The 21,888-nt window shown below is 36.4% G+C and overlaps 1 protein-coding gene across 3 annotated transcripts in view; it reads right to left on the reverse strand.

Moving 5' to 3' along the window:
- Positions 1–21,888, reverse strand: part of NUP153 (nucleoporin 153) — an 80,227-nt gene that overhangs the window by 48,552 nt on the left and 9,787 nt on the right. For all 3 annotated transcript variants that reach the window (XM_063096715.1, XM_063096714.1, XM_063096713.1), the window contains exons 2-5: positions 15,993–16,218; positions 4,266–4,514; positions 3,975–4,114; positions 3,765–3,893 (exon numbers count right to left, since the gene is read on the reverse strand). In XM_063096715.1, the coding sequence (XP_062952785.1) occupies positions 3,765–3,893; positions 3,975–4,114; positions 4,266–4,514; positions 15,993–16,218 (744 nt within the window). The remainder of the gene's footprint in view (positions 1–3,764; positions 3,894–3,974; positions 4,115–4,265; positions 4,515–15,992; positions 16,219–21,888) is intronic.

Raw genomic sequence — 21,888 nt, forward strand, 5'->3', positions numbered from 1 at the left:
CCCTTCATAGACACACTCAGAAATAAGCCTCACGATTACTTTTAATTAGGTATGGAAGAATCCTCTAATCAGGAAAGCAAGTGACTACTCTAAAGACAAGACAAAATCTTCAAATATACTCATTTCAAAGTCATTCCTATGTTTATCATAAATTGTCATCTTAAGACTTCCCTCTCCAAAAGCCTACATGCAGAAAGTACTACCTTCTCACCTTTAAAATGTCAAAATCTGTAATGTATAAAAATAAAAGTACCATAGCAACATAAACACAAAATATTTACGGTACTCAAGAAAATAGTAAGACATACCAATTGATTGAGTTTATGGTAAAAAAAAATTTTTTTTGAAAATAGGACAAAGCACAGAACAATGTCATTTACCTTAAATTGACTGGGTTTTTTTTTTTTTTTTGTCCTTTTTGTGACCGGTAAGGGGATCACAACCCTTGGCTTGGTGTCGCCCGCACTGTGCTCAGCCAGTGAGCACACTGGCCATCCCTATATGGGATCCGAACCCGCGGCAGGAGCCCTGCTGCGCTCCCAGCGCCGCACTCTCCCGAGTGCGCCACGGGGCCGGCCCAAATTGACTGTTCTTAAAGTGATTAATCAATTTCCAACTGTGTGCTGCTACTACATGTATGTAAACACAACTGATTTTATATATTGCCCTTGTATCCTGTGACCTTACTAAAATCACTCACTGGGAAACATTTTTGCTAGTTTCTTCAGATTTTCTATGTAGATAGGCACATTGTCTATGAATAGAAATGACTTTATGTCTTCATGTACACCTTGTATTTCATTTTCCATGGCTATTGCACTGCCTAGGATCTGCAGTACAATGTTAAATAGTAGCAGCGATAGCAATCATCCCTGCTCTCTTCCTGATCTGGGGGAGACAGTGTTCAGTCTTTCACCATTAAGTATGATTCCAGCTAAAGATTTTTTGTAGATGTGCTTTTATTAGGTTGAAGATGTTCTTATCTATTCCTAGGTTTGCTGAAAATTTACCATGAATGAATGTTAAATTTTGTCAAATGTTTTATATATCTATGGAGATGTTCATATGGTTTTTACTCTTTAGTCTGTTAACATGGCAGACTACATTATTTTTCAAACGTTGAGCCAACCTTGCATTCGCAGGATAAATCCCACTTGATTATAATGTAGTTTCCTTTTATATATGTTGAATTCAATTTATAAATATTTTGTTGAGAAGGTTTGTGTCTATAACTCATTAGAAATATCAGTTTGTAGCTTTCTTGTATATAATGTCTTTGATTTTGGTATCAGGGTAACATTACCTCATAAAAGTGTTCCCTATATGTATTAAGTGTTCTACTATATGTAACTGTTCGTGTAGAATCAGTATAATTTCTTTCTTAAATGTTTGGTAGAACTCACCAGGAAGCCATCTGAGACTGAAGGTTTCTTTGCTGGATGGTATTTTAACCACGGATTCAATTTATTGAAAAGACTATTCAAGGATATTTATTCTTGACTAATACCAAATAACATGAAGCACTTAGGTATAAATCTAACAAAATACATTCAAGGTATATATGCTGAAAACTACAAAACCCTGATGAAAGAAATTTTAGAAACACCTAAAAGGAGAGATATACCATGTTCATGGATTGGAACACTCCGTTTTGCTAAGATGTCCATTCTCCCCAAATTGATCTTTAAACCCAATGCAATACCAATCAAAATCCAGCAGACTCTGTAGAAACCAATAACTAATTTAAAAATTTTATGGAAAAGCAAAAGACCTAGAAAAGCCAAAACAAGCCTGAAAAAGAACAAAGTTGGAGGACTCACATTACCTGATTTTAAGACTTACATAAATCAAAACACTGCAGTGTTGGCAAAAGGACAAACATACAGATCCAATGAAAAAAAAACAGCAAGTCCAAATGTAGAACCATGTATATAGTCAACTGCTTTTTGATAAAAGTGCAAAGGCAATTCAATGGGCAAAGTATAATCCTTTCTACAAACTAGAACTGAACATCCACATGTAAAAAAAAACGAACCTTGACCCATACCTCATACCACACACAAAAATTGACTCAAAATGAATCACAGGCTTAAATTCAAACCTAAAACTTTGAAACTCCCAGAAGAAAACATAAGAGAAAATTCTGTGACACTGGATTAGTCAAAAAATGTTCTAGATATGACACCAAAAACATGAAATCATAAAAGATGTCATCAAAAGTAAAAGCTTCTGCTCCTCAAAAGACAGTGCTAAGACAAGCCAGAGAATGGTAGAAAATATTTGCAAAACATCTGATAAATGACTTATAACCTGAAAAATGAACCCTCAAACTCATTAATAAAAAAACTACCTATTTAAAAATGGACAAAAGATTTGAACAGACACTTCACCAAAGAAGATATATTGATGGCAAATAAGCCCATGAAAAGACGCTCAACACCATTAGTCATTAGGGAAATGCAAATTAAAACCACATGAGTTCATGCCTACTAGAATGGCTGAAACAAAAAACAAAAAATTGACAACACCAAGTGCTGACAAGGATGCAGAACAACTAGAGCTCTCCTACGTTACTAGCAAGAATGCAAACTAGTACTAGCTATGCTGGAAAACAGTTGGCAGTTTATCATAAAGTTTATTGTGAACTTACCATACACATATAACCCAGCAATCCAACTCCTAGGTATTTACCCCAAGAGACATGAAAATCAACATTCACTCAAAATGTTCACTGCAGCTTTATTTGTAATTGCCAAAAACTGGCAATGACCCAGTGCCTTTTCACTAGCGAATGATAAACTATATTACAACCATACTATACACAGCAATAAAAAGGAACTAATTGTTAGTATATGAAAAACAGGGGATCCCAAATGCATTATGCTAAGCGGAATAAGCCAGACTCAAAAGGCTACATACTACATGAGTAAATTTATATGACATTCTGGAAAAGCCAAAACTACAGGGAAAGAAAACAAATCAGTGGTTGCTCAAGGGTGGTACTGGAGGAGGGCTTGACTACAAAGATGTAATAAGGTAATGTTTTGGGGTAATGGAAATCTTTAATATTTTGATTGTGGGGGGTGGGTTTAGGAAGTAATTGGGTAAGGAAAACAAAGAGTAATTATGATACATAATGATGAATATGCTAATAAAACTGATTTGATCATCACATACTGTACATAAATACTGATAATCACCTCTGTACCCCATAAATATGTATAATAAAAAAAAAAATTTTTTTAAATATTTTGATTGCAGAAGTGGTTACACAACCGTATGTTTTATTAAAATTCAAATACTCTGGGCCAACCCCGTGGCGCACTCGGGAGAGTGCGGCACTGGGAGCGCAGCAGCGCTCCCGCCGCAGGTTCGGATCCTATATAGGGATGGCCGGGGCACTCACTGGCTGAGCGCGGTGTGGCCGGTCAAAAAAAAAAAAAAAAAAAAAAAAAAAATTCAAATACTCTAATGAGTAAATTTTACTATGTGTAATTTATACCTCATTAAAAAAAAGAAATTAACCTTCACACTTCTTAAGATTCACACATAAATCTAACAACAAAATGTTTACTTAAGCCTAAAGTAATATCCATATGCCCTAAATGAAAAAATGTAATCCACAGTTCTATTGTTTTAGCAAAGAACAATTAAAACTATTTTTTTTTGAGTGGTAAGTAGTCACTTATTATCTACTAGTACTAGTAGTTGTCTAGTAAAAAGTGGGGAAGAGGGCTATAAACCATTCTCTTATTCAAACCAACCTGATAAGGTATATTTTGTAGTCTAGACTGCCTTACAGCAGCTGCTGCCCCACCATATGTTGTTTTTCCAGGATAAAAAGGAGAGTCTCCAAGCTGACTTGTTTTAAGGACTGAAGAATTCCCAAGTGACTGCAAAGAAACATAACGATAAATTATGAGCAATAAACACTCATAACTAATGTGATTAAATCCAATCTAGTTAGTACTCACCGGGGAAAGTGTTCCAAAGGCAGACAAGTTGAATGCTGGTTTTCTTGAGCTGGTGGCAGTGTGCTGTGAGAGCAAATGAGAACGTTCAGCTTCTGGGGACCACAAAGGTGGCAATGAAGTGTTCTTTGAAACAGCTATATCTGAAACAGAAATATGTAATGTATAGTAACAGCACCAATTACCAGATCTTTATAAACAGAAAATGAAAATTACAGCTAAGTCAGAAAAAACTTTGTCCCGTGAAATTTAATTTTATTACCAAAATTATTTACTATGAAATGCCAAGAATACCTTTATCAGAAGCTCTTGAAGAAAAACCACTGGTAGTTGAGATGTTATCATCATCATGCTGAGAGGTAGAGTCTTTAATTTCCTTTACAAGGGAAAATCCAGAACTGCCAATTGGGAATGCCGAAGATGTAGATGGCTGACAGTGTAATGTAGGAGATTCCAACATGGAGAAATTCAGATGGCTCCGATGAAGAGAAGGCCTTGTTAATACATCTGGATAATTTGAAGCACTACTAGTTGTTGAAGGTTCTTAAGAGAAAAGCATTATTATGAATATACAACTTAGAAAAATATGCTATCACAATAAAATGGTTTTCACTGTAAGAAAACATACTACTTAATGTAGCTTCAATTCAAATCACTGAGGCCTCCCATGAAAAGCCCAATTTAAGATATTCTTTAGCCAAACAAGGTTTAGACTAACTGAAATTAATTTACTTAACCTAGTATCAAACTGTAGTTCAGTGATCACATACAACTTCTAAAAGAGCATGGTTCTTGATTTTCCTTGAATAGGTGTTATTATAAGAACTGCTCATAAAAAATAAAATTAAAGAAGCTGTATAAGAAAGTCATAAAAAAACAGGCATAAGTCTGTCCCTCTAAAAATATCCACTAATAAACTAGTATTATCATTGCAGATATTGTATTATGCACATACAAATATACATTTCCTCTAAACACATAATTATGTTATGCATCCTGTTCGGTGACTTGCTTTTTCATTTACCAATAAAAATGTTTTCACATTCAAAGCATTCTCTTTAAAAATAATTTTCTTTTTTTTTTTTTTTTTTTTTTGCAGCTGGCCAGTACAGGAATCAAACCCTGGACCTTGGTGTTATCAGAACCACATTCTAACCCACTGAACTAACCAGTCAGCCTTTAACATTTAACATTGTGTTACCTGGTTCATCCTGCCAGTAAAACAAACAAACAAACAGGCTGGGCACTTAGCACACTTGGTCAAAGTATGGTGCCAGTTCACCAAGGTCAAGGGTTCAGATCTCCATACCGGCCAGCTGCCAAAAACAAACAAACAAAACTACACTGTATTCTATCGTACCATCATAGTGATTTATTGTAATTATTTATTCAGTTATTTTTCCATTAGTCTTTCAAACATGTATGTAATATTATCTGCATACTTCACCATGCTCTAACCAACTGAGCTAACCACGCCCTTAAAGTATGCAAGGAGAATCATGAAGAGAAACTATTAAGCTAATATTCATGAGCCACTCACAAAAAATATGATTTATTATGTCTGAAGTCGGGCCCATTAATTAGCCTACGCAGTCCCTGGAATCCTGAGAATCAGTGGGATAAGCAATTATATGTGGAATTGCTCCGTCAGATTGGATTAAACTGAATGCTCATTTTTCTCATGACAGACGTTAAACTGTGATTCAGAGGATTTCCTGAAAAGTTATACTCCCACAAATAGCAAATAACACTGTACATTTCCCCATAATCTCTAACACAGTCAATCTAATATGTTAAATGGCAGCATTATTTGATTTGCATTAACTTAAATAAGGGGGCTTTTGAGCATCCTTCTCAATATTCATTGGCCATTTATACTTCTGTTATTGCTTACTGACACAGATTCTCTTACTAATAAGATAAATAAGATTTAACTTTTTTGATCAGTAACATCAACATGATATGAGAGCTGAAATACTACTATTTTTTCTCAGTTGGTTGAATCCATTCACTTTTTTTTTCTTTTTTGGCAGCTGGCCAGTACAGCCCTTCACTTTTTTTGATGTTATCTTATAATACAAAAAATAACCTGTACCTTGTTTACAGAGTCTTTTACCATTCCAAGACTATAAAAAATAAAAACTTTCACCTATTTTTTTTTTGGGGGTACTATTGCTTTTATTACTGCAGTATAATGTTTAGGGCTGGCCAGTTAGCTCAGTTGGTTAGAACACAGTGTTATAACACCAAGATGCAAGAATTCCTGTTCCTGCCAGGCACCAACTCCCCCCCCCCCCCAAAAAACCCAATATCAATATAATGTTTAATCTTGAATCCACTTGGAATCAGTTATGTCTAATCTTGAATCTACCTGGAATCAGGAGTGAAGGAAGGATTCAGCTTTGTTGTTTACCAAATGGTTAGCCTATTTATCTCCTAAAATTATCTCTTAAGTAAGCCATCCTTTCCTCACTGGTTGAGAAGCCAGTTACCACATACTAAATTCCAAGAGGCTTCACTCCTCTTCCTCTAATGATTTCTTTATTTCTGTATCAGTACCATAATGTTTTAAACACTACAGCTTTAGAACATTTTTTTTGGCAACTGGCCAGTACAGGGATCCGAACCATTGACTTTGGTGTTATCGACACCGCACTGTAAACAACTTAAGCTAACCAGCCAGCCCTTTAGAACACATTTAAAGCCTGTTAAAGTTACTCCAACCTACCTCACTTTCCCCTAATTCTTCTTTTTCAGAATTTCTTTACTCTCTTCAAGTACATTTTCAAGAACTGTGGAATCATTTGTCAAGTACCCCAAAGAGGCTTCCAGTTAGGATGGAATAACCGGGACCATACTAGCCCTTCTACGGTAAACAACTAAAAAACTGGAGAAAATGTATGAGGCAAGTGCTTTCAGACAGGAAAATACAGCACAAGAAAACTCACAAGGCAAGCCCTATGATTAGCCAGCTCTCTGCATAGGAACATTTTCAGACCTGGAACAGAGACCTAGAGTCCAAGCAAAACACAGCAGGCAGAAATCTGAATTAAGGGTATGAAATAGTAGGGCGCTGTGCAAAGACAAGCCCCCAGAAGTCCATATAGGAATGTCCAGTGAATGGATAGGCTGTACATATACAAAGCAAGATCACCTAAGGCTTACCAAATAGCAGCTGCTATGCAGCTGAGAAAAGAAAATAGAGCCGAGCCCGTGGTGCACTCGGGAGAGTGCGGCACTGGGATCGCAGCGACACTCCCGCCGCGGGTTCGGATCCTATATAAGAATGGCCGATGCACTCACTGGCTGAGTGCTGGTCACGAAAAAGACAAAAACAAACAAACAAAAGAAAAGAAAATAGAGATACTAGAGGGTGAACAGTGTTTGGGGAAAAAAACAATGCTGAAGACTGAAAGTTCCAGGGCTGACAGGATTTACAGATCCCTTTAACCCTTCCCTGGCATTAGGCTAAGACAACAAAAAGCTTCCCCTTTGAAGTAAGAACTATATTCCAGAATAAGACCTACTCTTAGACCTGACCTAAAAAGCCATAGGTGAGACACAGTTTGAAGGCTAAGCTCTACCACATTATGGGACTTAGGAAACACCCTGAACTTCCCACAAATACACATTAACACTGCAAAAAACTACATCTACAAAAATTCAAAATGATCATTCAGTTACTGATTTGCCTGCCAAAACAATAATCAACACTCTTCAGGGGAAGATAACATAATCCACAGTATCTACACATATTCAAAACACTAATATTTAGTCAAAACTCACTTGATATACTTAAAAAAGAAAAACGTAATCCACAGTGGGGGAAAAAGTAAATAAAAACTTTAACCCAAGACAGCAGATAAGCTATTTTGACAGGCTTATAACACCAAGATCATGGGTTTGCATCCCCATACTGGCCAGCCACCAAAAAAAAAAAAAAAGTAGCTATTTTGAATATTTTAAAAGTTCCTAAAAGACCCATTAAGATTATCTTGACTGGGATCACACTGAACTTAAGATTTAAAAAGGAAACGATACCATTCACACCATTGTTTTCCTATCCACCTTTTCTTTTATTCAGGTCTCCTTTATGTATCTCGGCAGAACTTAAGGGAATTTCTTCTTCTAGAGTGCCACACGCTTATTATTTCTATATGTTTTCATTTTTTGATACTATAAATGGGATCCTTTCTTCCATGTTCTCTAACTGGCTATTATTTAAATAAGAGTTATTCAAAAATTAAACTTTACTTTGTGATCAATTTCTAGAATTCTCTTATTCTAAAATACATCCTCTTATCTAATTACATTTTTAATATCTAGATGTGGTGATGATGGGCTTCCATCTTATTCCTAACTTTAATGGAAATGCTCTTAATGTTTCACCATTAATCATTATTCTGGTCTTTGGTTTGAAAGACTGACATGTTAAAAAATTACTAGTTTCTACATTCCAAACAGAAATAAAAAAGAATGGATTTAAAATTTTAGCAAGTGCCCACTTAGTATCCATTAAAAAGAAAAAAATTATAAGATCATTCTACTTATCAACATGCTAAATTATGTTTGTAATTCCCTAACATTGAATGATTCCTTGCATTCCCCTAAGTGTCTATTTTTGAATGTGTCACTAGGTTATATTTGCTACTCTGCAATTTTCTTCTATGTGCGGCCTTTCTAAAAATTTGTCTTCAAAAAATATTTAACAGCTTAAGCAATACAAAACAATCCTGGATTAATTAGTTTCAAAGTACTATTATACCAAGCAAATGCACTCAACAAACTACGATTAGAAGAAAACTACCTCAACATACTAAAAACCATATATGAAAAACCCACAGCTAACATCATACTCAGTGGTAAAAGACTGAAAGATTTCCTTCTAAGATCAGAAACAAGACAAAGATGCCCATTTTTCCTCTTCTATGCAACACAGAGGTTCTAGCCAAAGGAATAAGGCAAGAAAAAGAAATAAAAGGCAACTAAATTGGAAAGGAAAAAGTAAAATGATCTGTTTGCATCTGATAAAATTTTTTATGTAGAAAACCCTAACGATTCCACAAAAAGTTGTCAGAATAAAAGAATTCAGCAAAGTACCAGAATACAAAAATCAACACACAAAAATCATTGTTCCTGCACACTAAAATAAACAATCTAAAAAGTAAATTAAGAAAATAATTCCATTTTATAATAGCATCAAAATAATAAAACACTTAGGAATTAACAAAGGAAGTAAAAGATTTACACAATGAAAAGACAAGACATTGCTTAAAGAAATTAAAGAAAACATACATAAATGGAAAGACATCCCACATTCATGAACTGGAAGATTTAATATTGCTAAGATGTCAATACATCCTACAATCTACAGATTTAATACAATCCTTATAAAAATATGAACATTTTTTTGCAAAAATAGAAAAACCCATCCTAAAATTCATATGAGCTCTCATGGACCCCCAAATAGCCAAAATAATCTTGAAAAAGAACAACAAAGTTGGAGGTCTCACACTTCCTGATTTCAAAACTTATTATAAAACTTCAGTAATCAAAACAATGTGGTACTAGCATAGAGATGGACATATAGACCAATGAAAGAGAATACAGAGCCCAGAGATAAACCCCATGTACAGTCAAATGATCTTTGAAAAGGGTGTCAAAACCACTGAACAGGAAAAGGATGGTCTCTTCAACAAACGGTTTTGGAAAACTGAATATTCACAAGCAAAAGAAAGAAGTGAAACCCTTATCTTGAATTATATACAAAAATTAACTCAAAATGGATTCAAGACCTAAACATAAAACTCCTAGAAGAAAGTACAAAGGAGAAAAGCTTCATGACACTGATTTGACAATGACTTCTTAGACATGACACCAAAAGCACAGGCAACAAAAGCAATAATAGACAAATATGAGTACATCAAACTTAAAAATTTTTGTGCATCAAAGACGAAATCAACAGAGTGAAAAGGCAACCTATGAAATGAGAGAAAATATCTGCAAATCATTTATCTAGTAAGGTGTCAATATCAAGAACATATAAAGAACTCTTACAACTCAACAACAACAACAAAAATAAATAACCTGATTAAAAAATGGGCAAAGAACCTGAATACGTGTTTCTCCAAAGATGGTATACAAATAAATGGCCAACAAGCATATGAAAAGATGCTCAACATCACTATTCAGCAGAGAAATATAAATCAAAATCACAATGATGTATCACCTCACACACATTAGGACAACTACTATCAGAAAAAGAGAAAACAGGGGCTGGCCGTTTAACTCATTAAGAGCACAGCCTATAACTCCAAGGTCACAGGTTCAGATTCCTGTACCAGCCAGCCACCAAAAAAAAGAAAAACAGAAAATAAACATACGTGAGGATGTGGTGAAACTGGAACCCAGTGCACCACTGGTGGAAATGTAAAATTATGCAGTTGCTATGGAAACAGTACAGCAATTCCTCAAAAAATTAAAGATGGAATTACCATACAACCTAACAATTCCACTTCTGGGTACATACCCAAAAGAACTGAAAGCACGGTCTTGAAGAAATCTGTACACCCACATTCATAGCAGCATTATTCACAACAGCAGCATTATTTACAACAGCTAAAAGGTGGAAGCAACCCAAATGTCCACCCATGGATGAAGAGACATGCAAAATGTTGTGTATACATTCAATGGAATATCATTCTGCCTTAAAAAGGAAATTCTGGTACGTGCTACAACATGAATGAACCTTGAAGACAGTATGCTAAGCAAAATAAGCCAGTAACAAAAGGACAAATTACTGTATGATTGATTCCACTCATCTGAGGTACTTAGTGTAGTCAAAGTCACAAACACAGAAAGCAGAATGGCAGCTGCCAGAGTCTGAGGGAAAGAAAATGGGGAGGTGTTATTCAATGGTACAGGCTTTCAGTTTTGTAAGATAAAGTTCTGAGATAAATGGTGGTATTGGTTGCATAATGAGAATGTACTTAATGTCACTGAACTGTGGATTTAAAAATGGTTAAAACAGTACGTTTTACATTATGAATATTTACTACAATTCAAAAAAATTTTTTTCTAAAAAAAGGTGATTCTTGCCATGTGATATCCTGTTGCCATGGAACCCTGGAGAGTTCCTATCCAGAAGGAGGCTCTCACCAGATATGTTCCCTGGACCGTAAACTTCCCAGCTTCCAAAATTCCCATGTGGAGATACACACAAAGAAAACACCATGTGACAACAGGAAGAGATTGAAGTTATGCATCTACAAGCCAAGAATGCCAAAGATTGCCAGTAACAACTAAAAGTTAGGAGAGAGGCATGGAACAGATTCTCCCTCAGAACCTCCAAAAGGAATCAACTTTTACTGATTCCTGTATTTGATTTTGGGATTCTGGTCTTCAGAACTATGAAATGGCATTCTTGTTGTCGTTTTTGGTTTTTCTTGGCAGCTGACTGGTATGGAAATCCAAACCCTTGGCCTTGGTGTTACAAAGCGTTGTTCTAACCAAATGAGCTAATGGCCAGCCCAAACTGTGAGATAATAAATTTCTCTCAAGTGAAAAAAATTAAAAATTCAAAGATTCTAAAAATTAAAATAAGAACAAGGTGCACCAATAATGGTAATGAAGAATTCTTTTAAAAAATATTATTCCTGAAAAACCTATTTTAAAAATCAAATAGAATACCTAAATTGATTTTTTATGTGATAATTTCTTATCAAGCATGCTCAAGTTAAGAGATATTGATTGGAGCTGAGAAATCTACTGGCATTGGTAATTAAACTGATTTGCAGTTAAACACAATAAATATTTCACTTCCCTGCAATCAGGATTCACATACACAAAGGCTGAAACATTTCCTACGGTATGGAAGTATTCTAATATTATAGTATATTATATCACAAAACTTCTTTGTATTTTATATCATTCTCTCATCCCTGCATCAGTTTATCCTATAGGATAAAAGTGACAAGACAATTTTGTAGCTATTGGCAGACATTTGCTATATCTCGTATATACAGAAACTGGATGGAATAGCAGAAAAAGAAATCCAACATGGTATACTTGTGCTTGAAGGTATGCTGCTAATAGCAATGCCAGCTTTTGGTACTTACAAATCTTCCTTACCCTCCAAACCAGATCCAATAAAGGACACAGTCTGGGATATTAAAACTAAACAAGGCCATACCATCCACAGATTCACATCAGCCATTAATACTCCCAGTTCCTAGGAGTACAACTATAATCTCCACGGTATCAAAGTAGCCCACTTCAGTCCATTGCTGACTCATATACTAGATATGCCATTGTGGGGCCGTCAGTAGACTAAATTTTTGTTGAGTCAATGAAAATTTAACAAGTGCACTATCTGAGGTTTTCCTCATTGGTTTATTCCACTAACCTAGAAGAAATCTAGACACCCAATGGCTCACCATCATTAAAACAGTCAACACAGGGTATACACAGCAGAAAGTTGCAGACAAACAGACTTGGAATGGGCCAGAAATCTGTTGTTACTTCACTGTGCTGTTTGAAGAATATACAATACTCTCTATCCCCACTGTTATTAATATAAAAGTTATATTTATAAAATATTTAGTAAACAACATTCAGGACTGTCGTATCTAATTTTTAGCTTTCTATAATTTGACAATCCTTCAACCACAGACATGTTTGTTTTCTTGAGAATGCACTGTTTAAAATGTTTCACAGAGGGCCGAGCCCGTGGCGCACTTGGGAGAGTGCGGCGCTGGGAGCACAGCGACGCCCCTGCCGCGGGTTCGGATCCTACATAGGAATGGCCGGTGCACTCACTGGCTGAGTGCCGGTCACGAAAAAGACAAAAAAAAAAATGTTTCACAGAGTAAACATAAACTGTGATTTGTTATATGTAGTAAGATCTTCATTCGTCTTATTGGGAAGTTATCAGTGATACTCTAAGTCACCCACTACGTGATTGCAGGTATTAAATACTTTGAGAAAGGTCAAGGCAGACTATAAGAAAAGTGTCTGGGACTCACAAAGTTTAAGGTAGGAGTGGGATTCAGATCTAAGACAAAAATGGGAGAAAAAAATGCTACCAAGTTCTGAAGTAGATATTGAAAAACTGCCCATAATTTGCTTCTAAATAATCAGGGAAATTGGGGTTAGAAGGTAGGCAAACAGGTGTGGGAATACATAAAATAAGATAAGTCATAAGGTGACTGTTGTTGAAACTGGGTGATGAGGACAAAGGAGTTCACTATACTATCCTCTTTACTTCTGTAGTTTGAAATTTTCCATAATAATTTAAGTTTGGAAGTTATTCACAAACGTATGTATAATATACATGTAACAGAAACGCTACCTTATAAATTTAACAAACAAATAAAATCTGAATTTGAATTGGCCATGGCAAACCAATGAAATTAATTTCATTGTTTTCATGAAAATAAAAACAAAAAATAACTTCACAGATGTACAATGAGAAACTTTCCATATATCTCATTAAACTAAATTCTTTATCTACACTAAATTCTTCAAGTTAGTCAATCCTTACAAGTATGCTCATTAGGTTTCAGGCTCTGGAGATATGCTATTATACACTGGAAGTCTCTAACCAAAAGAAAGAGAAAAACTGGAGTCCAATTTGACGGCCACAAAAGAAAATGGCACAGAAGCAGTCTGTTTAGAGATCTACCAGATAAAGCCTCAAGATGGCTGTTGGTAATATGCTTAGAAGAAATCTTGAAGGGCTAGCCAGTTAGCTCAAATGGTTAGAGCATAGTGCTGATAACACCAAAATCCAGGATTCCATCCTGGATTTTACCATGATTGTACCAGCCAGTCGCCAAAAAAAAAAAAAACCCCGAAACAAAAAAACAAATATTTTAAAAACAAATCTTGAAAAGTACAGATATTAAAAACTCTTAAGTTATTCTAACAAAAATAAGCAAAGACTATGCCAAATTGCCATTTCTCCAAAATAAAAACCATTCTTTTAGGCCCATTTCTCTATCACTCTTTCACTACAAGCCAATCAGGCAGGAAAATATGCTACCAAGTACACCAAAATTCACAGGACATACATCCACATCAATTATTTATTCGAAACAAGAGTTAACAGAGTTAGAAAAAAATTGATAACTATCTATTTCAAAACATGAAGTGAAAGAAAAATATATATAACTGAAAGAAACACACACTGAGAGAGAAATTGAGCCTCATCAAAATTAAAACCTTTTGTGCTTCAAAGGATGCTATCAAGAAAGAGAAAGGACAACCCACAGAATGGAAGAAAATATTTGCAAAACATATACCAATGAGGGACTTATACCCAGAATGCATAAAGATCTCTAACAACTCAACAACAAAAAATAACCCAATTAAAAATGGAAAAAAAGGATTTGAATAGCCATTTCTCCAAAGATATGCAAATGGCCGATAAGCACATTAAAAAATACTCAACATCATTACTCATCAGGGAAATGTAAATCAAAATTACAATGGTATACCATTTCATACGTACTAAGATAGCTACAATCAAAACATTCACAATAAGTATTGGTGAGGACATAAAAAAATTAGAACCTTCATATATTGCTGGTGAGAAGGTAAGATGGTATAGCCACTTTAGAAAACAGTTTGGCAATTTCTCAAAATGTCAACACAGAATTACCACATGACCTAGCAATTTTAGTCCACACAAAAACTTGCACACCAAAATTCATGGCATCATTCATAATATCCAAAAAGTGAAAACAACCCAAATGTCCATCAACTGATGAATGGATAAAAATGAAGTTTATCCACACAATGGAATACTGTCAGCAATAAAAAGAAATGAAATTCTGATGCATGCAATAATTTGGATGAACCCTGAAAACACTGCTAAATGAAAGAGGTCAGTCACAAAGACCACATATCGTATGAGTCCATTTACGAAATATCCAAAATAGGCAAATCCAGAGACAGGAAGTTGATTAATGGCTGCCAGGGGTTGGAAGAAAGAGGAATGATGAGTGACTGCTAATAGATATAAGGTTTCTTTGAGGAGTAATGAAAATATTCTAAAATCAATAGTGAGAATAGTTGCAGAACTCTGTGAATAAACCAAAAACCACTGAACTATACATAAATAGATGAGTTTTATGGCATGTGAAAATCTATCTCCACAAAGCTGTAAAAAATATATAAAATGAAATGACAGTAATATTCCTAAATATGCTATATTCACGGGCTATACTGAATCTATTTAATACCTGTAACCCCCTCCAAAATGCTGTAAAGTAAATCCAGAAAAGTTCAAGCCTTTAAAATGCAGCGTCACTTAATTAAGATTAATGGAACGACCCAGTTGAGCTTGTTCCAGAGAAGATAAGTGACAACTTCAGTTACATTATACCAGTTCAAGTGTGGCGAGAGGCACTATCACAGTTTTATTGTAACAGTTAACATTTACACAAGGGCCAGCCTGTGGCTCACTTGGGAGAGTGCGGTACTGATAACACCAAGGCCGCAGGTTCGGATCCCTATATAGGGATGGCCAGTTGGCTCGCTTGGGAGAGTATGGTGCTGACACCACCAAGTCAAGGGTTAAGATCCCCTTCTGGTCATTTAAAAAAAAAAAAAATTTACACAGTGCTCCATTAGTACCAGGACCTATTGTAAGGGCTTCACAATTGATCTTTTCAAAACAATTTATGAAGGTAGAGAAAATATCTTAATTTTATTAATTTATTTATTTTTCTGTTTTCTTGGAAAATATATTATCTTGCCAAAAGCCACATGACTAATATTGTTGGTATGAAAGTTTAAATCCAAAGTCTGATACCACAGCAAGCACTCTTAAACTGATACAGCATATTAGCCTTCCTTAATATATGAAAAGCTGATAAATAAAAAAGACATCCAATTTGAACCTGAACATCACCCTCCTCCTACATGGTTTACGTACCACTCGGTTAGATCTACCATAGCCAGGTATTAAAATTAAGGCAAGATATTTAAGGTTAAACAAAATATCCACATTCTATTTACCTTCTGTATTACTGACTGCTGGCTCAGGAGTGATTCTCCCATCATTAATATTAGGACTCCCCTCATTGGCATATATCAAATGGTCATCTTCTCTATTTTCTGGCCAGTGTGGTACCTCGCCTGTATCTGTTGAACAGCTGCACACATCTTCATTCTTGTTGAAGTATCTTTGTAGCCACCCTGGCACGATATTCTTAACAGATTCTGTAACCCTGCTAAGAATGCCCTGTTTGGAGGAAAAACACATAAGACGGTTTCAGAAATAGATCTTTTTAAATAAATATATACTTACAAAAAGCTATGCCAAGTAAAACACAACTGTTTCTGTTTTAGTCCGTTTTGTGTTGCTATAATAGAAATACCTGAGACTGGGTAACTTATAAAGGAAAGTGGTTTATTTGGCTTACGATTCTGGGACAGCTGCATCTGGCACAGGCCTCAGGCTGCTTCTACTCATGGCAGAAAAGCGGCAGGCAGCCAGTGGGTACAAGCAGATCACATGGCGAGAGGAAGAGAGAGAGGAAGAGAGAGAGAAAGAGAGAGAGAGAGAGAGAAAGAGAGAGAGAGAGAGAGAGAGAGGAGATGCCAGGGTCCTATAAACAAGCTCTTGCAGGAACTAATAGAGCAAGAACTCACTCATTACTCCCCCCTCCTCCAGGGAGAGCATTAATCCATTCATAAGGGATCCGCCCCCATGACTCAAACAGTTTCCAACACTGTCAAATTCCCCACTCATGTGGGGATCAAATTTCCACATGAGTTTTGGAGGGGACAACACATCCAAACTCCATCAGTTTCCAACAAAGTTTACTAAAATTTAGTTACTAAAGTTAACGCTGATGTAATGATATTTTATAAATTCTATACCTATGAAATTCCTACTTTTTTCTTTCTTTTGTATGCATACATGAGCCAATAATTGTCCCAAATGGCTATATTATTCTAATGCTTTAAAAAACCCAATACGCCATAAAATAAGCAATATATATTTTAGATTTAGTAATAAAATGTACAATGAATGCTTTAACCTCAGAGAAAAGGCTTCCATTTTTAAGCCAGCTTATTAAAAGAAGCAAATAAACAATACTTTCAACAGCTTTCTCAAGCAATTATTTTATGGCATATTCTTTAAAAAAGAAAAACATTTCTATTTGTCTAGAGACAAATAGAAATGCAAGTTTTTTTTTTTTTAAAGACAGGAAATAAGACAACTTAACCAACATAAATAAATTCACGAAACAATCTAAGATCTTTTTTTTTTTTTTTTTTGTCTTTTTCGTAACCAGCACTCAGCCAGTGAGTGCACTGGCCATTCCAATATAGGATCCGAACCCGCGGCAGGAGCGTCGCTGCGCTCCCAGCGCCGCACTCTCCCGAGTGTGCCACAGGCTCGGCCCTAAGATCTTTTTTGATGGTGAAATTTCACTACATCATATGTTGCCTTAAAATCTGAAGAATCAATTATGGTAACTTTTAAAGGGAGAAAAGTAAGGTGGTATAATAACTATCAGTATTATTAACACTTACTGTAGCTTTGCTATGTGCCAGGCACTATTCTAAACAATTTATACTTACTACTCAATTTAATCCTTACAATAACTTTATGAAGTTAGAATTAATATTCCCACTTCATGGATGAAACGAGACAATTAAGTAACTTGCTCAAGGTACAAACAACTACTACAGTACGAGGACACTTCAAAAAGTTCACAGGAAAAAAAGTTCATAGAAAAATAGAATTAAAAGATAATGAGAATCTTTCCATGAACTTTTTGAAATACTTTTGTATATTGAGTAAAAGCATGTTAGGATTGCTAGGATCTAGAATGGAATTTGAGTATCTCCCTGTACGGTGATTTATTCTAGGTAAAATAAGAATAACACCCTCCTACTATTACCTATAGGAATTATAATGATATTCAAATGAAATGATGTAAAAGTACTTCTTAATTTACAAAGTATAACAAGAAACACACTGAAAATTTTGTTACTAACAAGAAAAAAACTGGAAGAAATAAACTGGAGTAAAGTAACCAAATGTAGGCAATAATTTCCTTCATAAAGCAGCATTAGTAGGACTTCAGAGAAAAGGGTCGCAGAAAGGATAAAAGGATTTAGCAGGTAGAAAAAATAATAACAGTTGAAGCAAAATATATAAATCTACCTTGAAAGCAAACACAAGATAAAGAGGTCTTAAAAAATCTTGTCAACAGAAAAGACATAAGACATCTCTGATACAGGTGCCTGAATAGTAATTCCCTTATTGTTTAAAAGGGTGTTGGTAACAACTGGAAAGTATGTAATTATTTTTCCACATATTCTCCAAAGAGAAATTTTCAACAGCTCCACAAGGTAAGCTCTCTATCAAACACACGAAGCCAACAGTTGTAGAATACTCACTACTGAAAAACACAAATTCCCGGCTGTCCTTTTCTATATATAGTATTAGACATTTTGGGAAAAATATATACCTACATCCAAGATTTAATATTTATAAAAACACTCATATAATACTAGTTATTTATCTCTTCCCCATATTTCAAACAACTTGAAAATGCTTACAAGAAGACAGACATTTAAAAAAGTAAGATACATCCTTGATATGAGGTGATAGGTTAGCTAAAGTACTACGGCAAGAAATCACTTGAAAGAAAGTGGTCTGTGGACTTCTGCAAGGTGTTTAGCTACTAGAAGTATCAGATTCCTGTGACCCCCTAGCCATCTAAAAAGACAAGTACAGAACAACTTAAAATTGACAGCATTCTTAACCAAAGGCCACTTTTATAACAGCATTAGGTAATACTAGAGAATAATCAGAAAACAAAACTGAGCGGCCAAAACAGATATAATAAAGCTCATTCACTAACGGGCATGAACTGTGCTTAGAGACCTTCTCTTTCTAAACTAAAATTTAACCAATTTATTAGTCTCAGCTCAGAGCAGCTGATCTGGAACCATTATGAAAGAACAAAAATCTCTACACTTCAGTAACCAAATATACCTTTGTAGGTTAAATGACCTACAAAGTCATCAATAAAAGGTTAAATTAATCTCAATATACTCTAATACTAATGGTTCTCAAAGCGTGGTCCCTTTAACAGTACTTCGACAATGCGAGGGTTAGAGGCACTGACCTACCACACACACATTCAAAAATCTTCATATAACTTTTGATTTCCCAAAAACTTAACTACTATTAGCCAATGGACAGGAAGCAATTACCAATGACATGAACAGTCATTAACACGTATTTTGTATGTTATATGCATTATACACTGTTTCCTTACAATAAAGTAAGCTACAGAAAAGAAAATGTTATTAAGAAAACCATAAAGAAGAAAAAAACACATTTACAGTACTGTACAGTACTTTTTGAAAAAAATCTGCATATAAGTGGACCTATGTGGTTCAAACCTGTGTTGTTCAATGGTCAACTGTAATATCAACGTCACCTTGGGTCCTACCCTAGCCCTTCTAAAGGATAAACTCCAGAAGTAGGACCCACTTGTTTTATCAAGCCCTCCCAAGTGATTCTGCTGTATTCTCAAGTTTCAGAAACACATATAGTTAAAGAAATTAGGAAATCAGATACATTTCAGAAAATTTAGATACATTTTAGAGAAAAAGGTCTCTCTAAAATAGGTGAATAAAATTGTGCATAATTAAAAGGCTTAAGCTTCAGCTGTCTAGAAAACATATACAATGCGGAACACTAGTCAGACATTAAAATATATTATAATGAAAATATTCTAAAATGAATCAGAAAAATACATTTTACAGTGACCACTTTGGACTGTGTTTACACGATACAGTTTACAGAACTATTTCTCCTGTGTTTCTCAAACTTTAGCCATGATTCTTGCCTGTACTATTTTTAATGCTTTAAGTACACTAACTTTTCTTGAAGATGGTGGAATAGATGGTCCCCAGTGTCACTCTCTCCCACAAATCAACCAATTTACAACTATAAAAAAGCAACAACAGCCAAGTTGAGGCCACTAGAACTCAGGGGAAGAGGAGGAGAGATGTACGGAGTTCATGAAGATAGGAGAAGCCACGATGAGAGAAAGAAAAAACTACTCCGAGTGTTTCAGGACGCAGCTGCTTTAAGGCTGGAGCTGCTGAGCGCACGGAGCAGGAGCCAGCAGAAGCCACAGCTGTGCCCTTTGGATGGAGCTGCTTGGAGGCGTCAGGGGAGGAGGAGACCTTTGGTGGCCCCCAGGACAGCAAGACCAATAATAGAGTTCTCATGTACCCAAACAGGAGTGAGGAGCCACAACAACTGAAAAAAAGGAGCCATTCAGAGGCTGGTGAGTCATTGCAAAGGGACCAGCCCAAGGCCTGTTCCATGGGAAGCGTTTGGAGCACAGGCAGTGGGGGAGACGGGCCCACCAAGAGAACACCGGACACAGCAAGGACAGCCGATCTGCCAACCTATCAGCACAGGACCACTCAGAGGAGACTGGTTGGGAATGCAGAATTGCATGGGGTGCAGAGTTTGATGAAAAAACTCAAGCCCAGATTGGAGTTTCTACACAACCCAGGTGCACCAGGTCCCTGGAAAGCCAGAAGTACCTATAAGGTCAACCACTAAACCCTAAGCTGTACAAAAAGCCTTCCCTAGGGAAACAGCAGCAAAGCAGCAATTTAGCTCAACCACATAGCTCTAGTACTGGTTTCCACAGGAAGTTCCCTGACTTTAGAAGTAACCAAAGGACAAAAAATTAGTACTGGCCCAGGCACAACACCAGCACCTCAGGGTCTGCCAGGGCACCTGAGGTCTAGAGCCAGGGACTGGACGCACCCCCCACCCCCCACAACCAGACACACCGCCAGTGCCTCGGGGCCTGCCCAGGGGCCTGAGGCTTGGACTCAGGGACTGGATCCCCCCCCCACACACACAATCAGGCATACAGCCAATGCCTCAGGGCCTGCCCGGGGGCCTGAGGCATAGAGCCAGGGACCAGACCCCCCGGCAAACACACAACTAGGCACATTGCCAGCACCAAGGAGCATGCCAAAAACATCACCTCCATGTGGGTGGCCCACCACAGCCACCACAGTAACCACAGCTGCCACAAAAGTGGCTAGAGATCACAACCACCATACAGATGGTACACCAGTCACTGGAGTGTACTGGCACAAGGAGAGTCACCATCCGAGACCAAAGAAAAGAAGAGGATGTCTCTCTCCATAAAGCCCATTCCAGAGTGACAGAAGCATCTGCTCTATGATAATATCAGGGGACCTGAACACACCTCTCAGCATTGGACAGATTATCTAGGCAATAAATCAACAGAATAACCATTACTCTTTCAGAGGGAGAGAAGAAATCTAGGGTTATCAGTGGTGGGAGGGGGAAGGGAGCAGGGGATAGGGAGAGAATCGACAAGGGGAATAAAGAATAAATACAATTTGTAACAATAAAAAAAATTTTTTTAAAGTACACTCACTTTTCTTAAAATTTAGCTTTTTCCTACATAATAAACCTATAAAATCACAGACCTGACACTGTACTGTTTGGTCTCCACTTACTTGCCCTTCTCTCAGCCCATTTTTGATAGGCTGTCCCTATGGATTGCATTACCAACTGGCTTCTGGTAAGATTGGCCCCTGAGAGATACTAGAGGACACTAGATGTCAGATGATGGGAGGAATGAGAGGTCTTTCTTCTGTGTTCCTCCCTGTTTAAGTGCTCCATCTCCAAAACTACAGCTTCAGCCAGGTGGCCCCTGCTTCACTCCAGTTACATCATTTCTTCCCTTTATTCCTCCCATCCTAGACATAGTAGCAGCTTCCTGACACTGTTAGTCTCTGGGTATCTTACTATCCCACATTTACCTTAACCACCAGCATATCACTGAGATCCTTTCTTAACAATATTTCAGTTAAACCA

This window comes from Cynocephalus volans, chromosome 5 (genome assembly GCF_027409185.1).
Source record: "Cynocephalus volans isolate mCynVol1 chromosome 5, mCynVol1.pri, whole genome shotgun sequence".
NCBI classification, from domain to species: Eukaryota; Metazoa; Chordata; class Mammalia; order Dermoptera; family Cynocephalidae; genus Cynocephalus; species Cynocephalus volans.